At 36.9% G+C, this 18,887-nt stretch overlaps 1 protein-coding gene across 4 annotated transcripts in view; it reads left to right on the top strand.

Annotated features, from left to right (window-relative positions):
- PARG (poly(ADP-ribose) glycohydrolase) overlaps window positions 1-18,887 on the top strand; it is a 113,563-nt gene that overhangs the window by 77,715 nt on the left and 16,961 nt on the right. For all 4 annotated transcript variants that reach the window (XM_067710227.1, XM_067710225.1, XM_067710226.1 and 1 more), the window contains 3 exons: window positions 2,845-2,992; window positions 13,755-13,833; window positions 15,259-15,367. In XM_067710227.1, coding sequence (XP_067566328.1) covers window positions 2,845-2,992; window positions 13,755-13,833; window positions 15,259-15,367 — 336 coding nt within the window. The remainder of the gene's footprint in view (window positions 1-2,844; window positions 2,993-13,754; window positions 13,834-15,258; window positions 15,368-18,887) is intronic.

The raw sequence follows: 18,887 nt of genomic DNA on the forward strand, positions 1-18,887 counted from the left end.
ACCACATCTTATTCATCTGTGTATTCCATGGTTCACAGCATAATAGTTCATCAATACTTGTTTAATTGAACAATTTAAGCTATAAATCACCCAATGTATAAAGACTTAATATGTAGTAGGTAACTATTTCTAATCAGTGGACTAGTTTAACCAAAATTATTTTTCTATATAAGTTAAAGTTTTAGTGTTGATTTATTATGCCAGAATATAAACCCAAATGATTCACTTTGGTAACTCATTTCAAGAACTTGTCCAGTCATATTTTTCAGTATTCTCTAAGTTCTTCTGTAGTGAAAGAAGACTACTTTATCTTCTATTAATTTCTCTCTTTTCACATATAGTATTTTTACGTGTCAAAAGATTCATATTCTTGTTTTACTCTTTTGTAAAACAGGCTTCACATTACTATTTCTTATAATTGCTTTAGAGATCACAAACAAGTTTTACAAAATCTCATACTTGACAATAGTATGAAAGTATATGTGAAATAATAGGAAATATATATATTAGTCTCTACAACCTGTTCTTGGCACAGAGCTCCTAAAACCCTTGTAATCTCCTGAGTGGTAAGAGCAGTAGGAGCATCTTTTGTTCTAATATTTGGTCTTTGACCCCAATTCCTGACTCAGAGCTCCTAAACCCCTTGGAATTTCCTGAGTAATAGACATGTCTTTTGTTCTAATGATGCAGCTCTTGGTGGGCTCCTGGGTAGCTTCAGGATGGGGATGGTCACCAGAAAGACTAAGCCATGATTAGAAGTTTGGAACTTTCTGCCCCACCTCCCATCCTCTGGGAAAGGGGGAGAGGGACTGGAGACTGAGTTAATGATCGGTCATGAGAATGTGATGAAGCTTCCATAAAAATTTCAGAAGTACAGGATTTGGAGAGCTTTGGGGTTGGTGAACATGCAGAGGTGCTGGGAGATGACTTGCTTGGAAAGGGCGTGGAAGGTCTGTGCCCCTTCCCACATACCTTGCCCTGTGTGTCTCTACATCTGGCTGTTCATCTGTATCCTTTATTACATCCTTTTTAATAAATCAGTAAATGTAAGTAAGTGTTACCCTGAATTCTGTGAGCTGGTCTAGCAAATCATCAAGCCCCGGGTGGGGTCATGGGAACCCCAATTTATAGCTGGTCAACTAGAAGTACAGGTGACAACCTGGGACTTGAGATTGTCATCTGAACTGGGGCAGTCTTGTAGGACTGAATCCTTAGCCTGTGGGATTTTTCACTAACCTCCAGGTAGACAGTGTCAGAACTGAACTGGATTGTAGGACACCTAGCCGGTATTGCAGAATTGCTTGATGTGTGGAAAATCCACACATCTGGTGTCAGAAGTGTCGAGAGTGTGGCAGTAGTGTGAGAGTAAAGAAGAGACACAGGATTGTGTTTTTCCTAAATAGTATAGAAGCCTCTCTTACGTTACTTACTAAATTCTGGTAGGGGGCGGGAGGGGTTGCGTATGACTGTATGTGTACACAAGTTGTGTGTATGTGTGTAATCTAACTCCCCAAATAGAAAAATCTAAGACAAAGTCAGAAACTATTTCTTACATATTGCCCCATAGAGCCTAGCATACCGTTGGACACATTGGAGTGCATAGTAAGTTTAAGACAAACAAATAATTCTGGCAAGTTGAGTTTGCTGTCTCTTGAGGATTGTGTAACTCACCTTTATCAATAGGAGCTTGGGGATGCCATCATAGTACTCCATAGAAAACTTACATATAGTTTTAAACTAAATTGGAAATATTAATTTATTGAATCTTTATTGTTAAACTAGATTTTTTTTGTCTTCATTTTTCTTCCCCTTAGGTGTATTTTTCTTAAAAAGTTTGTAATGTTTTTGCAGTTTGGGGTTTGCAGTTGAATTTAGAAGGAAGAAATTTTCATCCTTTTATTCTTTCACAAAAGAAAAAAGTTACCGAAAAGGTTAAATCCTAAACTTTTCAAACCTTTAAGGACAAGTGTTTGATTTCCATATTATATAAGAAAGGTACAGGCTATATAGTTTGGAGATACTATGTGTTCATTTCCAGACCATTGCAAAAAAGTGAGTCACATGAATTTTTTTGGTTTCCCAGTGCATATAAAAGTTACGTTTATACTATACTGTAGTCTTTTAAGTGTCCAATAGCATTATGTCTAAGAAAATGTACATGCCTTAATTAAAAAGTACTTTATTGCTAAAAAAAATGCCAACCATCATCTGAGCCTTCAGGTCATAATTTTTTTTGCTGGTGGAGGGTTTGAAATATCGCCAAGAATTACCAAAATATGACACAGAGACACAAAGTGAGAAAATGCTATTGGAAAAATGGCACCAATAGCCTTGCTAGATGCAGGGTTGCCATTAACATTCAATTTGTAAAAAATGCGATATCTGTGAAGTGCAGTAAAGCAAAGTGCAGTAAAATGAGGTATGCCTGTATAATTATATTAAAGTCATATGAAGTACATAAATGGAAATTGAGTAGAGAGTGGTGGAGAAATGATCTTGAAACCTTTCCAGATAAAAACCTCCCTTGATTTGTGGCCCTTGGAGCACAGGAAAGGTTTATAAACAAGAGTCCATATAATTACATTGAGGCTTTTGCCTAAAAGCTCTATTTTCCATGTTCCTTCTAACATTTTGGAATCCAAAGAAATATTCAGAGATGTTAACTGCAGTGAGGTGGAAAGGGTGCAGTCAACCACAATCTGTTCTCCCCGGGAAGATTACTAATTTGGGGATTGATTTATGTGGGAAAGGAAAGGAAGATCAGAGCTTAGAGGGAGTGTACTTCTTTATCATATATGTAGGTATTTTAAATTGTCATTTAACATGCCACATTTTCCCAAATAGGTGGATTTTGCAAACCGTTTTGTTGGAGGTGGTGTAACCAGTGCAGGACTTGTACAAGAAGAAATCCGCTTTTTAATCAACCCTGAGTTGATTGTTTCACGGCTCTTCACTGAGGTGCTGGATCACAATGAATGTCTTATCATCACAGGTTAGTTTTGAGAAGTCTGGACAATGGGGTAGTGTTCCCCATCTGTGATGATCTATCATGAAGACGAGAGGCCACTCAGATAGTAGCTTTTCTCTACCGTGGGCATTAGTCCTAATATTTTAATTCATTAATTTATACTTGTTCTTATTAAATTGTTACAGTTTCATTTTCATAATCTTGAGTAAGACATTTTATCCCCACATTTTCTTTCTTGGTATCTTTGTCTGAGGAACAAGGGTAAAAATGATTAAACTACTCTCCAGTTTGAAATTTTATGATATGGTGTCCTTAAAAAGAAGATAGTGATATGTCTTTGAGCATGTATCCTATTATTATTCTTCCATTATATTTCCAAAGTGATTTGTTGTACTTCAGTATGAACACACTATGTAAGTATAAAAAACAGTTACAGTGTTTGGAGAGAGTCAGTACAACAGTGAGCTTTATAGAAGGGAAATAAATCAGTAGCCTTATGTTTATTCTAATTTCTAATCCTAAGAGAGAAAGTGTGATTATCATAGTGCCTCTCTTTGATTTAAGTTATTATGGGTGAAGGAGAGAAGGAAACATAGTCAAATTTATACTTTAGGCCTATTAATGAAGATTTACATTTTTTTCCTTTAAGTTTCTTTAGATTACAATATCACTATGTCACAGTATTTTCTTGTGTATAAGCTACCCAAAAAAATTGATGATTAACTCATAACTCTTAAGAAACTCTTAATCAGCCACTGTAGGGAAGTTAAGCCTTTTATTCAGGTACCTAAAAGAACATATACCCCCCCCCCAAAAAAAAAAAAAAACATTCCCATATAAAAGCCGTAATCAGCCATCAATTGCTGATGTTTTTCTTTCTGCAAAGGAGGATTTCTTATTTCCTCTTTGAATCTATTGCCACTTTGAGATTAGTATAGGAGACTAACAGGCTAAGTGTAGGAGAATTTGGTTGATAGTTATTTTCAAAGATTACAGTGGGATGAAAACCAACCTCTGTTAGTTTTATCAAATGTATAACTCAACTGATTTATGTCCAAAGAGGTACATGACAGAATTAAGACTGAGACCACACATCTCAGATACATTTGTAGGCAACCTTCAGGAGAGCATCTAAATTTTGTCCCTTATGTTTTGCTTTCAGGATTCCCTCTTTGTCTTTCAACTGTTTATGATGTGTATAGGTGTGGATCTCTTTAACTTTATCCTGTTTGGGTTCATTGAATGTCTTGAATGTTTAGATACATTTGGTAAATTTTTGGCCATTATTTCTTCAAGTATTCTTTCTGTCCCTTTCTCTTCTCTCCTTCTGAGACTCCTGTTATGCATGTGTTGGTACATTTGGTGATGTCCATTGGTCTCTGAAGCTCTGTTCATTTTTCTTCATTCTTTTTGTTTCTCAGACTGGATAATTTCTACTGACCTATTGTCAGGTTCACTGATTCTTCTGTCTGCTCTAATCTGCTTTTTAATCCCCTCAGTGAAATTTTTATTCCAGTTATTATGCTTTTCAACTATAGAATTTCTATTTGATTCTTTTTAAAAATAATTTTTATCTCTATTGAGATTCTCTATTTGTGAGGCATTATTCTCATATTTTCATTTAGTTCTTTAGACATAATTTCCTTTAGTTTTTTTTAATGGATGTAAAACAGCTGACTTAAAGTTTCTGTTTAGTAAGTCCAACATCTGGGTTCCTCAGGGTGGGTCAGTTACTAATGAATACTTTCTTTCTCTGAGTATGGACCCTACTTTCTCATTTCTTTGCATGTCTCAATTTTTTTGTTGAAAACTGGACATTTTAAATGGGGCAACTCTTGAAATCAGATTTTCTCCTTTTCCCAGAGTATGTTTTTGTTGATGTTTGTTTAGTGACTTTCCTAATCTAGTTCTGTGAAGACTATTCTTTTTCATGTGTAGCCACTAAAGTCTCTGCTTGGTTAGATTAGTAGTTACCTAATGATTGGACAGAGATTTTCTTAAATGCCTAGAGCCAGTAAGTCAGTCTTTGCCAAAGGGCTCTGTGTATATGTTGGGGCTTACCTTCAACACTCCACCAGGCAGTTGACACTTCCTTCCTGCTTACACAGAGCCTCAAGATCAGAGTGAGGGGAGAGGTTAGGACCTTCTCAGGTCTTTCTTGAGCCTGTGTACAGCTATGGGCATGTGTGTAGACGTCTAGATTCCCGAGGATACTTTTCAAAGTCCCGTAAGTACTTCTCATTCCTTAGCTTTTCCTCTGAAGCTTTTTGGTTAGCCTATTTACCCCAACTGTAATCTAATGCCTCAGGCAGCTACACTGTTAAACAATTGACTATAATTGTTTTCAACAAACACCCCTGGGAATTAGGCTTTTCACCCTGGACAAAGTCCAAGTCTGGTCAAATAAAGACAGCCTTGTGAGTGAGGTCTTCCAGGGAACTACCAGACAGGTCAGATGATTACAGTTCTCTGAGAATGGGGCTTTGAAGGAGCTTCAACCCTTCTCTGCCCCCTCCGGTGACAACCAGGCTGCTTTGATTACAGGCTGTTGGTTTCTAAGGCTACTACGGAGCTTGGGAAAGTGGAATAGGAACAGGGCAAGTTAAAACACCATACAACTCACTGTGTTTACCAATATTCAGCCAATTTTTCTTTAATAAACACTCCTCAGACTGCTGCAAGCCTTTGGTTAATTCCCACAGTTCAGAAAAAGATGATTCTTACAAGTTTTGCCAGTGTTCTTATTATTTTTATGGAGGAAACAGTTCTCTGAGATTTTTACTCCATTGTTTTTGTTGATGTGTCCATAACTTTTATAAGTGCTTGTGGATAAAAGGGCTTTCAAGGAGTTATTCCACATCTTTTAGATAACCCTATATTATTTCTTATAATATCCTTTTGATTCTTCTGTTTTGATGAGATAAGACAAAAAGTAAAAATTGTTGTTTGAGTTTATGTAGGAAGTTAAGAACTTCAGCAAAGGAATTTCTTCTTTGATAGAACTGCAGCTATTTGAAGTTAATAACCTGAAGTATTTCATCCAGAATTCTGAGGTTGTAATCCAAACTGTACTGAAATAGAAAGATAAAAAACCCTTTTATTCTCAGCATTGTCTCAACTCACATATTGGTTGTCTATCTGCATTTGTTGTTTATTATGTATGCAGATAAGAAGGGTGTAGTTAGAAGTTGTTAGGGGAGAAAAGAGTGTAAGGAATTATAGAACAAAAAAATTAAACTGTCATAAATCCATTGTTGGGCAAATGAATACTTTGAATATTGATCTCAGACTGTTTTAGAGAGCACTGAAGTTCTGGAATGTGACCATCTCCAGCATTTGGGTGTATCAAATAATACTTTAAAAGAGTTTTAATTTTTAGCAGTTAAGCTAGATTTGAATTGAAGACTGAGAACAAAATATACCATCAATTTTTTTTTTTTTTTTTTTTTTTGGTACGCGGGCCTCTCACTGCTGTGGCCTCTCCCGTTGCGTAGCACAGGCTGCGGACGTGCAGGCTCAGCGGCCATGGCTCACGGGCCCAGCCGCTCCGCGGCATGTGGGATCTTCCCGGACCGGAGCACGAACCCGTGTCCCCTGCATCGGCAGGCGGACTCTCAACCACTGCGCCACCAGGGAAGCCCTCCCATCAATTTTTTAGGATGAATTTACATTCTTGAAATAAAAAAGTTGGTAGAATGCAGGGCATTTTAACTCAAAGCTAATTTGTTTCATTTGCTTCACTTCTGTTGTACTAGGGAAGTAGTCCCTTGTCATCTCCCATTAATGTTTCTGTAAATAAAGGATGTAATTTCCTTGGGAATAGTAAAAGGAAAACATTAGACTTCTTTTCTTTTTTAAGGATAGTTTGTCCCCAATCTAAAAAAGCATCATCACTCTGGAGTTATATCTGGTCTCTAACTTACCTGCAGCCATTGTAAAATAGATGGAAAATTGCAGATCCATGACTCACCTTCACACCTGTAATTACCTCAGGCTAAGGACACCCGGGGTGACTTTAACTCAGCATTTTTCCCCCATATCCACTTAACTCTATTATAGTGCCTCCTAATTAATATCTGTGATGTGATGTTCCCTTAATGGAAATGGCCATTTCATCATCTATTTGATGTTGGATTTCTGCCATCTCCCTTCTTAGGAGACTCTTAACTATGCACTGCAGTCTATCTGCCTGATCAATTCCATTCCTTCAATGATTCAACCAGGCTCAGTGAGCTAATGGCTGTGACTGTGCTGCCTGAATCTGTAGAAGAGTTTGAGAAATTGGAAATAAATTAAATTTATCATCATTGTGGGGCATCTGGTTGGTATCAGACTTTTAAATGAATATGAAACAGGTCATGCAAACAGGCAAATACTTTTATCCAAACAGTGTTATCCCTCTACTTGCTGTGATCCTCCCTGGAGCAGGCATGAGTTAAAACCTTTCAGTAAGTATAGATTGAGGAAAAGAATTAAAACTCCAATCTTCCCCTTTTTTCCCCTCTCTTGTGTTCCTTCACAACGTCCAGTAAAAGCTTCAATACTAAAAGGTGTTACTGTGCTGCTGGGAGATTATTTTGTTGTTTCTGTGTGGTGAGAACATAAAGCAGATGCCTAGACATGAAACTTACTGAGCAGAATGTTGACACATTTAATATAAAACCTGCCCTCTAGTGAATCAAAGTGTCCCAAACACCACAGGTCCTTAAATCTTTCGTGAGTGTCAGCAGAACTGATAGAAAAGACAAAAGCAGACACCATTGCTTGTAGTACTGGTACCTTCCATAGAGTTAACACTAGAGGAGCCCATCACTACAAAAACAGCCCAGTGCTTACTAAATGACACCAGCTCATTGGGAAAGATCCAAATAAAGTTGGAGTTTGGCTTTTCTTAATTTTTATTAATCATGGGAATGAAAGGCCAGAGTGTTTTTTTCTGCTGCATAATCACCACTGTTTTAATGATGCTAATAAAAGTGGGGTAGATGGTTGTTTTTTTTTTTTTTACATCTTTATTGGAGTATAATTGCTTTACAATGGTGTGTTAGTTTCTGCTTTATAACAAAGTAAATCAGTTATACATATACATGTATCCCCATATCTCTTCCCTCTTGCATCTCCCTGCCTCCCACCCTCCCTATCCCACCCCTCTAGGTGGTAACAAGGAGCTGAGCTGATCTCCCTGTGCTATGCGGCTGCTTCCCACTAACTATCTATTTTACGTTTGGTAGTGTATATATGTCCATGCCACTCTCTCACTTTGTCACAGCTTACCCTTCCCCCTCCCCATATCCTCAAGTCCATCCTGTAGTAGGTCTGTGTCTTTATTCCTGTCTTACCCCTAGGTTCTTTGTATAAATCTTCTTTCTAATGGCATAACCCATTAGTAAGTAGAATTTCTTTAATCTCCAAATATTTTTTGCTGTGTTCATCATAAACTTTCATTACTAGTAAAAGAAAATAAGAATTTTTCTTACTACTATAAAGTCTAAGAACTCATACATAAGGTTGTAATGAGCTCTTGAAAAGATTTAAATGGGTTCCTTAAAAGTTTTTAACTTGGGTGAAGGTTTGTCTTTGAGTATGAAGTCTTAAGGCTATATCCCTAGAGAGAGCTATCACAAAGGTCTTTGTCTTCTCTTTTTTGCTGTTACCACTGTTCACCTTTTGCATTTTTAGAAAAGTTTATCAGTAAATTTAAATTTAAAGCGAGCTAAGGGCATTTGTTTTTCAGAACAAACAACATAATTTTGAAAGATGTTTACTTAGAAAACTCAGGATTTAATTTTAGAGCAAAAGCATCTGTATGTGCATTTTTGATTTCCCAAACCTGAAGGAAATAAACCTAACCTTGTTTCTGTTAGGAAAGAAGACAAAAACCATCCTAATTTGAAATAGAAGTTGATCATTGATATTTTATATTTTTCAACCACTTTGCAAAAGACAGAAGAGGTGGTTATTTTCATAATTAAGAGATCAGAGTAGGCGTTATTATTGTTATTATTATTAATAATAATAATAAACAGGGAAAATGAGGCTTGTCCACCACAGGGCAAAAAGCAAAAGAACAGGACTATTCCCGGCTGTCTTTATTCCCAGTCAGGCCAGTAGACCACGTGTCTTTTAAACCCCACATAAATAGAGTCATATATCTTTGGTTTCTCTACTCCCTTACAAAGTTAAGTCTGATGACACCAATACCAACCTGTGTATGGTATTGAAGGATTTTAAACTCGTCTTATTTGGTTTTCCAAGCTATTCTATGGGATAAGCAATATAAGAATTATTGACAAGCCTAATTTTTAGACATTGAGATGAAGTCCAGTGAGATTTGGTTACTTTAGGATTCACTTTGGGTTCCTCGTGACTCTTAATCTCAGTGTGGTGCTCTTTTTGCCATGCCACACTGTCTTTGTAAATGAATTTTTTAATATGTCAATTATATAATATTTAGTCCAGATTAAGTATTTCTGGACTCCTTATTTTAACCTCAGTGTTCTTCCTGTTTCGGTCCTTAATTATGTTTATGCAGCAAGTACTTACTCAACTGCTTCTATATTTTTGCATTACAAGATGCTGATGTAGGCACACATGTTAATAATACATAATCCCTGCCCTTGAGAAGCTGTCAGTCTAGTGAAGGAGTCAGATTATTGAGGTATAATTGACATACAACAAACCATATATATTTAAAGTGTGCAGTTAGGTAAGTTTTGACATATGGCTATGCTCCTGAAGCCATCTTTTTGCCTATGTTTTAATTGGGTTGTTTGTTTTTTTATTCTTGAGTTTGGAAGTGCTTTATATATTTTAGGTAAGTCTTTTATCAGACATATGAAGTATGTCTTTTCATTATCTTAACAATGACTTGAAAAACAGAACTTTCTAATTTTGAAGTCCAATTTATTAATTTGGGTTTTTGTTTTTTTTGGTTCTTTCTGGTTTGATTACTGTAGCTTTATAATAATTCTTGAAATCAGGCAGCGTGAGTCCTCTAACTTTGTTCTTCTTCAGAGTTGTTTGTTGAATTTTAGAATGAGTTTGTCAATATCTACAAAAAAGGTTGCTGAATTTTAATTAAGATTGTTCTGAATCTATAGATCAATTTGGGAAGATGACTTTTAAAAAAATTTTATTGAAGTATAGTTGATTTACAATGTTGTATTTCTTCTGTACGGCAAAGTGACTCAATTATACACACACACACACACACATATTTTCATATTCTTTTCCATTATAGTTTGTCAGAGGATAGTGAATATAGTTCCCTGTGCTATACAATAGGACCTTGTTGTTTATCCATCCTACATATAATAGTTTGCCTCTGCTAATCCCAAACTCCCATTCCTTCCCTCTCCTACCCTCCCTTCCCCTTGACAACTACAGTCTGTTCTCCATAGAGTCTGTTTCTGTTTTGTAGTCTGTAGTTTTGTAGATTTGTGTCATACTGTAGATTCCACATATACGTGATATCATATGGTATTTGTCTTTCTCTGACTTACTTCACTTGGTATGATAATCTCTAGGTCCATCCATGTTGCTGCAAATGGCATTTTATCATTCTTTTTGATGGCTGAGTATATATATATATATATATATGTATTATATATATATGGACTATATATACATACCACATCTTCTTTATCCATTCATCTGTCAATGGACATTTTGGTTGTTTTCATGTCTTGGCTATTGTAAATAGTGCTGCTATGAACATAGGGGTGCATACATCGTTTTGAATTATAGTTTTGTCTGGGTATATGCCCAGGAATGGGATTGCTAGATCATCTGGCAACTCTATTTTTATTTTTTTGAGGAACTTCCATATTGTTCTCCATAGTGGCTGCACCAATTTACATTCCCACCAACAGTGTTAGAGGGTTCCCTTTTTTCCACACCCTCTGCAGCATTTGTTATTTGTAGACATTTTAATGATGGCCATTCTGACCATTGTGAGGTGGTACCTCATTGTAGTTTTGATTTGCATTTCTCTTATAATTAGCAATGTTGAGCATCTTTTCGTGTGCCTATTGGCCATCTGTATGTGGGAAAACTTGACTTCTTAACAATATTTAGTCTTTGACACATGAATGAGATATCTTTATGTTTATTTAGGTCTTATTTAATTTCTCTCAGTCATATTACATACTTTTTATTGTATACTTCTTTTACATTTTCTCAGACTTACCTCTAAGTATTTCATATTTTTTGTTATTGTAAATGTAGTTTTAAAATTTCAGTTTTTGACTGCTCGTTGATACTGTGTAGAAATATAATTGATTTGCAGATTGCAATTTAATATGTTAATTGTTCTGCTGATGCTGTATGCAGAGTACTGCGGAGCACAAAGAAGGAACAACCAACTCTACTTACAGTGTCAAGGAAGCCTGACAGAAACAACATTAATTTTGTAGTTATTTTCTTGATTTGTAGCAGGCTGTCTTACCCCAAATACTAGGTGAATTTATAGTAATTAAACTGTAAATTATTTAAAATTTTGAAAAATTATTTTTAAGAAACAGTGTGCTCAGTAATAGACTAGAAACTCTAGTATTGAGTTTAAATCTTTTAAGTTTTTATTATGGAATATTTTAATCATTTATAAAAATAGAATAGTATTTTTTATAGCTTTATTTAATATTTACTTATATTGTATATCTATGTTTATATTTGTATATGTATGAAAATTTTCAGATCTACAGAAAAGTTGTAAGAATAATACAAGGAATTTCCATATAATTTTCACCCAGATTCACCAGTTTACATTTCTGCCCCATCTGCTACATCATTCTTTCTCTATTTTCTTTTCCTGAACTAGGAGTATATTGGAGACATTCTGCCCTTTTACCCCAAATATTTTATTGTATATTTCCTAAGAACTAGGACATTCTCTTACATTAGCACAGCATAGTTAATCAAAATTAGGAAATTTGGGCTTCCCCGGTGGCACAGTGGTTGAGAGTCTGCCTGCCGATGCAGGGAACACGGGTTCGTGCCCTGGTCTGGGAAGATTCCACATGCCACGGCGCGGCAGGGCCCGTGAGCCATGGCCGCTGAGCCTGCGCGTCCAGAGCCTGTGCTTCGCAACAGGAGAGGCCACAACAGTGAGAGGCCTGCGTACCACAAATAAATACATAAATAAATAAATGGGAAATTTAGCATTGATAAAATACTATTAGCTAATCCCTAGTCAATATTCTATCAATTATCCTAATTATATCTTTTGTAGCTTTTCCCCCCACCCAGTCTACAGTCCAATCCAGGATCAGACCTTGAATAGACTTGTCATGTATCCTTTAAACTGGGACAGTTTCTCAAACTTGTGTTTGTTCACCTTGATATTTTTAAATCATTGAAGCCAGTTACTTGGTAGAATCTCTCTTTGGGGGGGGTTGCCCAGTGTTTTTTTCATAACTAGATTCAGTTTATTCATTTTGGTAGGAATCCCACTGAAGTGTATCTTTTGAAGAGAAAAGTAGTACCGTAAAATTCACATATAACTTATATGCGTATATAACTTCAGTCAGCCCTTTGAATACACATTTCCTTCATCTGTGGGGACCACCTCTGTGGATTCAACCAACTGCAGATTGTCTAGTACTGTAGTATTTACTATTGAAAAAAATCTACAGTGTAAGGGAACCCGTGCGGTTCAAACCCATTTGTTTGAGAGTCAACTGTACTAAAAATATCATTAATCTTAGTTCTCAATGTTGTCTTGTTTCTGTTTTTTTTTTAATATGTGAAAAGTATAATCTTGCTCAAGTTTTCAGCTTTTAATTTTACTGTTTTGTTGATTCTTATCAGGTCAAGTAATTATTGAGTTGACCATAGGAGTTGGAATGAGCTTATTTACTTAGTTAAATAGACACCATCCCTTTTGATATATTCAGGTCCAGTGAATTAGAAATCTATGTTATATGCCAAGGTTGGTACATCTTCTCATCAGATGAATGTTAATTATGCTTTTTTCCCTCCCTGTCTTCTCAGGCATAATATCCTAGTTTTACAAAGTTCTTTGAGGTACCTTGCCTGTTGATAGGCAAATCCTAAATTTAATTTTATTGATACTTTTCTTAGGGAATGTTTTTATGTAAAATTTATTTTTTCAACAACACAAATAAAAAACCATCTGATCACTGACATTGAAGACAGTGGACTTTTTTTTTTTTTTTTTTTGCGGTACGCGGGCCTCTCACTGTTGGGGCCTCTCCCGTTGCGGAGCACAGGCTCCGGACGCGCAGGCTCAGCGGCCATGGCTCACAGGCCCAGCCTCTCCGCGGCATGTGGGATCTTCCCGGACCAGGGCACGAACCCGTGTCCCCTGCATCGGCAGGCAGACTCTCAACCACTGCGCCACCAGGGAAGCCCGACAGTGGACTTTTATAAAACACAATCTTTATGTACTCCTCATAAAAGAAAAAAATGAGTATGACAGACATTTTGTTTTCTTTGTTGATTGGGACATTCATTCACTGTATGATAATTGCGGTGGCATTTGAAGGCATCATTTTTTTCTTTATGGGAAGTAATAACAAGTCATTAAGACCAGTGGGGTTTTTTATTTGTTTGTTTCTTAACAGAGACCCTTTAGAAGGTGCAGTTCTTAAGAAATTTTTTTCTGGGGGCAGTGGTGGTGGGATGAATTGGGAGATTGGGATTGACATACATACACTGAGATGTATAAAACAGATAACTAATAACCTGCTGTATAAAGTAAATAAAATTCAAAAAGAAAAAAGAAATTTTTTTCTCAAAAATAATAGTGGCAGATTATTTGTTTCAGGTACTGAACAGTACAGTGAATACACAGGCTATGCCGAAACATACCGTTGGGCCCGGAGCCATGAAGACAGGAGTGAAAGGTGAGTTCATTTCTGACGTTAGCATCTCATGACCAAAAGCTAAGGAATGTGGGTTTGACCCTGGTACAGTCTGTCTCCCATCTATTCTTATTTCAGAAATATAATTTTCTTCTTAAATTCAATAGTACAGTTTCGTTAGTAGTTAAAACACTATCACCATCCCCATATACCAAAGGGAACAACAGAGAAAAGCCAAATGTCTAAACCAAGAAGAAGAAAGGCACAGCTCAGCTGCTAATTATAAGCAGCCAGTGGAGATTAACTTCCAAGGTCGAACTTAAACAGCTTATTTAGTTATCCTTACCTTTTCTGTTGAGATTAGGTTAAGTGGGGGAAACCTATGCTGGGACAATTTGCCTGATGCCACAAACAGTTGATAGCAGAACCTATGTTGAATTTTGCTGCTGCAGTCTCCTAGTTCTTATTGAAATATATTTTTACACTTTGACATTTTTGCTTTCCCAGTAAGTTGGTTTACCAGAGGTAAATTTTTACAGAAAATGTGTGTGGCCTATGTATGTGTGTTTCAATGCAAAAGAGCCATTGTGGCAGAAAGAATCAGCTATTGCCCATGTAGCCATACAGCCTTATCTTTGTAATATCTCAAGCCCAGTCCCTAGTCTCTTTCCCTTTGTTTTGGTTAAAATATGTGGTTGCAACAATTATCTATGTGAATGTTTAATTCCTGATAATTATTTACAGACTAACATGAAGGTTTCTGTGGGTATTCTTCAGTGTGAAAAGTTGACTGCCATATCAGTATATGCATGTTTATAAAGAGATGAAATATTTGGAATTTGGAATTTCACATTTCCAGAATCACCATCTCAGCCAGTTTTTCCTGTCTCCTTGGGCAAATTGTTATCGTCTGCTTTGATTTCTTTGCCTTTTTAAAAATAGTTTTGCCCAGTCAGCAACTGAGCACAGTAGGTAGAATTTTGTACTGAATTATTACACATTTTTTTTACAAAACTTGACTTCTTGGGATTCGTTCTTGGACAATAAATGGTGATGTTACAAACTCAATACTTAGAGCAGTTCTTTCAGAACAAAGGAGGAATGAGCTCTTGTTGAGATACAAACGCCATGTCTTTAGTATTGAAGGAAAACAAAGAACTAAATTCCTTTCGTTTGCCCCCAAAATCTTTTAACCTCGAAGACTCATTGTTAATCATGTGTCTGTTTATAATACGTACTATTCTTTCATTTTACTGTTTAATGCCTGGCAGTCCACAATATGTATCCCTTGGAATTTAAAAATAAAATGGTGTTTTTCTACCCTCCTGATTTGCTGAGATATATACCCACTGGTTTGTTTGTAATGTATTAACCCTGCCAAAGTCTCAGAAACCTGACCCTTGTGAGGGTTTTATTTTATGAGTGCCTTTCCCCATTCCTCATTTTCCCCCATCTGTCCTGCCCCAGGGACGACTGGCAGCGGCGCGGCACTGAAATCGTCGCCATCGACGCCCTTCACTTCAGACGCTACCTCGACCAGTTTGTGCCTGAGAAAATCAGACGCGAGCTTAACAAGGCCAGTAACCTTATTTCTTAGTTCATCTGGCAGCTGTCATCTATTTACTGCCATTTTATTAATGCTGAAATTAATGTTTTCTGGTAATTCTTGCAGTATCAGTACGTCTGCCCACAGCTCTCCTGATTTAATGTGTCTGTCAGCTTGTACAGGATGTACTTTCCATTTCGTAATTGTTTGATTACTGATGCCAGATAGACTGTTGCTTGATATTAGGCCCCACACATGCATTTATCTCATCAAGTACATTTAGTTGCTTTGGAACATTATCATTGTAAAACCATATAGAAATGAATGAACCCTGAAAGTTTTTATCAGACCTGCCCAATGACATTTTTCTCTACAAGGTGTGCTTATCAGGATTAAAACAGATAAACCATGAAAGTCAAGTCATTATTGTTCTAGTATAGGTAAGACTGACATGTAAATTATTTATTTGGTAATTTGACATATTTATGATGGAATCTGTGGTTTTCTGTGCTTAGTTTTGTCTCCTATAGCCATTTTCTTTTTTTTTTTTCATTGTGTTACAGAAATAGAAAAATGAGCCAGACCTATTGTTAGTTTAAATTTTTACTACTGTTAACCATAGTAAATAAACTGTCATAGTGTTCTAAGTCTATTCTCTAGATAGATAGGGCCTTACCAAAACAGTTGATGTCTTCTTTAGTTCCTCTCACAGCCAAGAAGACTGACCCAGTTCTGAAAACCATTGTTTAACTTCCATGAGTAGGATTTGGTCATGAAGTTCATTATTAAGATAATGAGGTTGTGGTTTTGCGTGACTACCCATGTGCCAATCCCTACACAGACTTCTGGGAATGACAGACTAGGTGTACCATTGCAGGCAGACTGGGACTGCCCTTGGATTGGCATGTGTGGTGTTCAGTATATCATCTTCACATCTTTTCCCTGGGTCTTACCACAGGAATGGGCTCTCTGTGGTGCTCTGCTTATCCCAGCTCAACCGCCTTGCCTCTCATATTGTTAGTAAAATAACTAAATAATCCAGAAAGACTTTAGTACACTTAAAACTTAGTAGATATTTCAAATATAATTACATTTATTATCATATTCTGATGTACTCAAGAATCTAATTTACTGTTAAACATGTTTTTTTAATATATAATTTATTAGGTTATAATGTTTGAAGTTCTCAAAGGAATCTCATAAAAGTTCAAACTTCAAGTTCCAAAGTTCAACTTACACACAGATTCCGTTTTTCTTTTAAGTAATTTCTCATAAAAACTATCCAAAAACACTATTCTTTGATATATCAACAGATATAATTTCTCTTTCACCTGATATTACTGAGGAATATCTTTTATTATATTAGGTACCTTTTAATTGTGAGCTTGCTTTCGCTGTTCTAAACTCTTGCCTTAAAGCAGTTGTCTCCAAGCACATGATGTTTTATTACACAGCATATCAAGTAGAATAAGAAGATTTATATTTAGCTTTTCATCAGATGTGTATGTGAATTTGTCACATAGTCATTGATACTAGAAGATATTTATATAAGCAGTAGGTATGGGTCCCCCCGGCCCGCCCACAATTCATATGTTGAAGCCCTTACCCCAGTAGGTCAAAATGTATAGAGATGTGATTAAGTTAAAATGATGCCAGGGAGTGCCCTAATCCAATTTAATGAGTATCCTAATAAGAAGAGGAGATTAGGGCATACAAAAAAAAATCAGGGGTGCATACCCACAGAATAAAGATCATGTGAGGGCACAGCATGAAAGTGACCATCTGCAAGCCAAGGAGAGAGGTCTCAAATGAAATCAAACATGCTGACACCTTGATCTTGAACTTCTAGTCTCCAAAACTGTGAGAAAATTAATGTATTATTTAAGTCACTCAGTCCATGGTATTTTGTTATGGCAGAGAAAAACATGAAAAGTTGGGAGAGAAGCATATGAAAAGTTGGGAGAGAAGCATATGAAAAGTAAATGTATTTAACCATTATCGTACATTAACACACATTTAAAGGCTCCCTTTTTTTAAACATTTTAAAATATTTATTTATTTATTTTTGGCTGCGTTGGGTCTTTGTTGCTGCACGTGGGCTATCTCTAGTTGCAGCAAGCAGGGGCTACTCTTTGTTGCGGTGCGTGGGCTTCTCATTGCAGTGGCTTCTCTTGTTGTAGAGCATGGGCTTTAGGCGCATGGGCTTCAGTAATTGTGGCTTGCAGGCTCTAGAGCACAGGCTCAGTAGTTGTGGCGCACGAGCTTAGTTGCTCTGCAGCATGTGGGATCTTCCCGGACCATGTCACCTGCATTGGCAGGCAGATTCTTAACCACTGTGCCACTAGGGAAGTCTTTTTTTTTTTTTTTTTAAATTTATTTATTTATTTTTGCGGTACGCGGGCCTCTCACTGTTGTGGCCTCTCCCGTTGCGGAGCACAGGCTCCGGACGCACGGGTCAGTGGCCATGGCTCACAGGCCTAGCCGCTCTGCGGCATGTGGGATCTTCCCGGACCGGGGCACGAACCCGTGTCCCCTGCATCGGCAGGCGGACTCTCAACCACTGCGCCACCAGGGAAGCCCCGGGAAGTCTTTTTTTTCATGATAACATTTATATTCCCACAAATACTTTTCTGGAGGAGCTGGATCATTCACTTTTAGAAATCATCTATAAATATGATCTTTTTAAAAGATAACACTGGACATAAGTAAATCTTCTCTTTTTAAATTGCCCACGGCTAACTGATACTCTCTACATTTACTTGGATAGCACTAACCTTCAGTTTCCCATCCTTAAAGACACAGAAATTTTAAAGATGTGAAGCCTTGGTATATGTGAATAGGTTAAGTTAGTTGTAAATATTACCAACACTGAAAAACATTTATTTGTACAATGGTAGAGTCCTTATGAGACATTTTTTTTTTTTTTTTTTTTTTTGCGGTACGCGGGCCTCTCCCTCCTGTGGCCTCTCCCTCCTGTGGCCTCTCCCATTGCGGAGCACAGGCTCCAGACATGCAGGCCCAGCGGCCATGGCTCACGGGCCCAGCCGCTCCGCGGCACGTGGGATCCTCCCGGACCGGGGCACAAACCCGCATCCCCTGCATCGGCAGGCCGACTCTCAACCACTGCGCCACCAGGGAAGCCCCGAGACATACTTTATAGAAAAAGACTGAGTCTTTAAACAACCTGGCAATAGAAGTTTTATTTCATTCAAGTCAGATTTTTTTTGTTATCACCAAATTTGGAAGGGGACTGTTCTTAAATCAGAGCTTGATTAACACAACTGATCAATACTTGCTGCTGATATTTCTAAGAAGCTCAACATTTGATCATTTATAATCTTTTATTGAAGTCTGTGTTACTTTTCAGGAATATTAGCTTCAAAATGTATCATTTTTAATGAGTTTTCCCTTAAGTTTCTCAATGTATAGAATCAGGATAACCATAGAGAAACCTAATCTAGTCTTTGATTTCACATATGAGAAATCTAAGGTCTACATGGTGTTTTCATTTTATATTGCATCTTTAAAAAATTTTTATTTATTTATAGTT

Source organism: Pseudorca crassidens, chromosome 16 (genome assembly GCF_039906515.1).
Source record: "Pseudorca crassidens isolate mPseCra1 chromosome 16, mPseCra1.hap1, whole genome shotgun sequence".
Taxonomy (NCBI): domain Eukaryota; kingdom Metazoa; phylum Chordata; class Mammalia; order Artiodactyla; family Delphinidae; genus Pseudorca; species Pseudorca crassidens.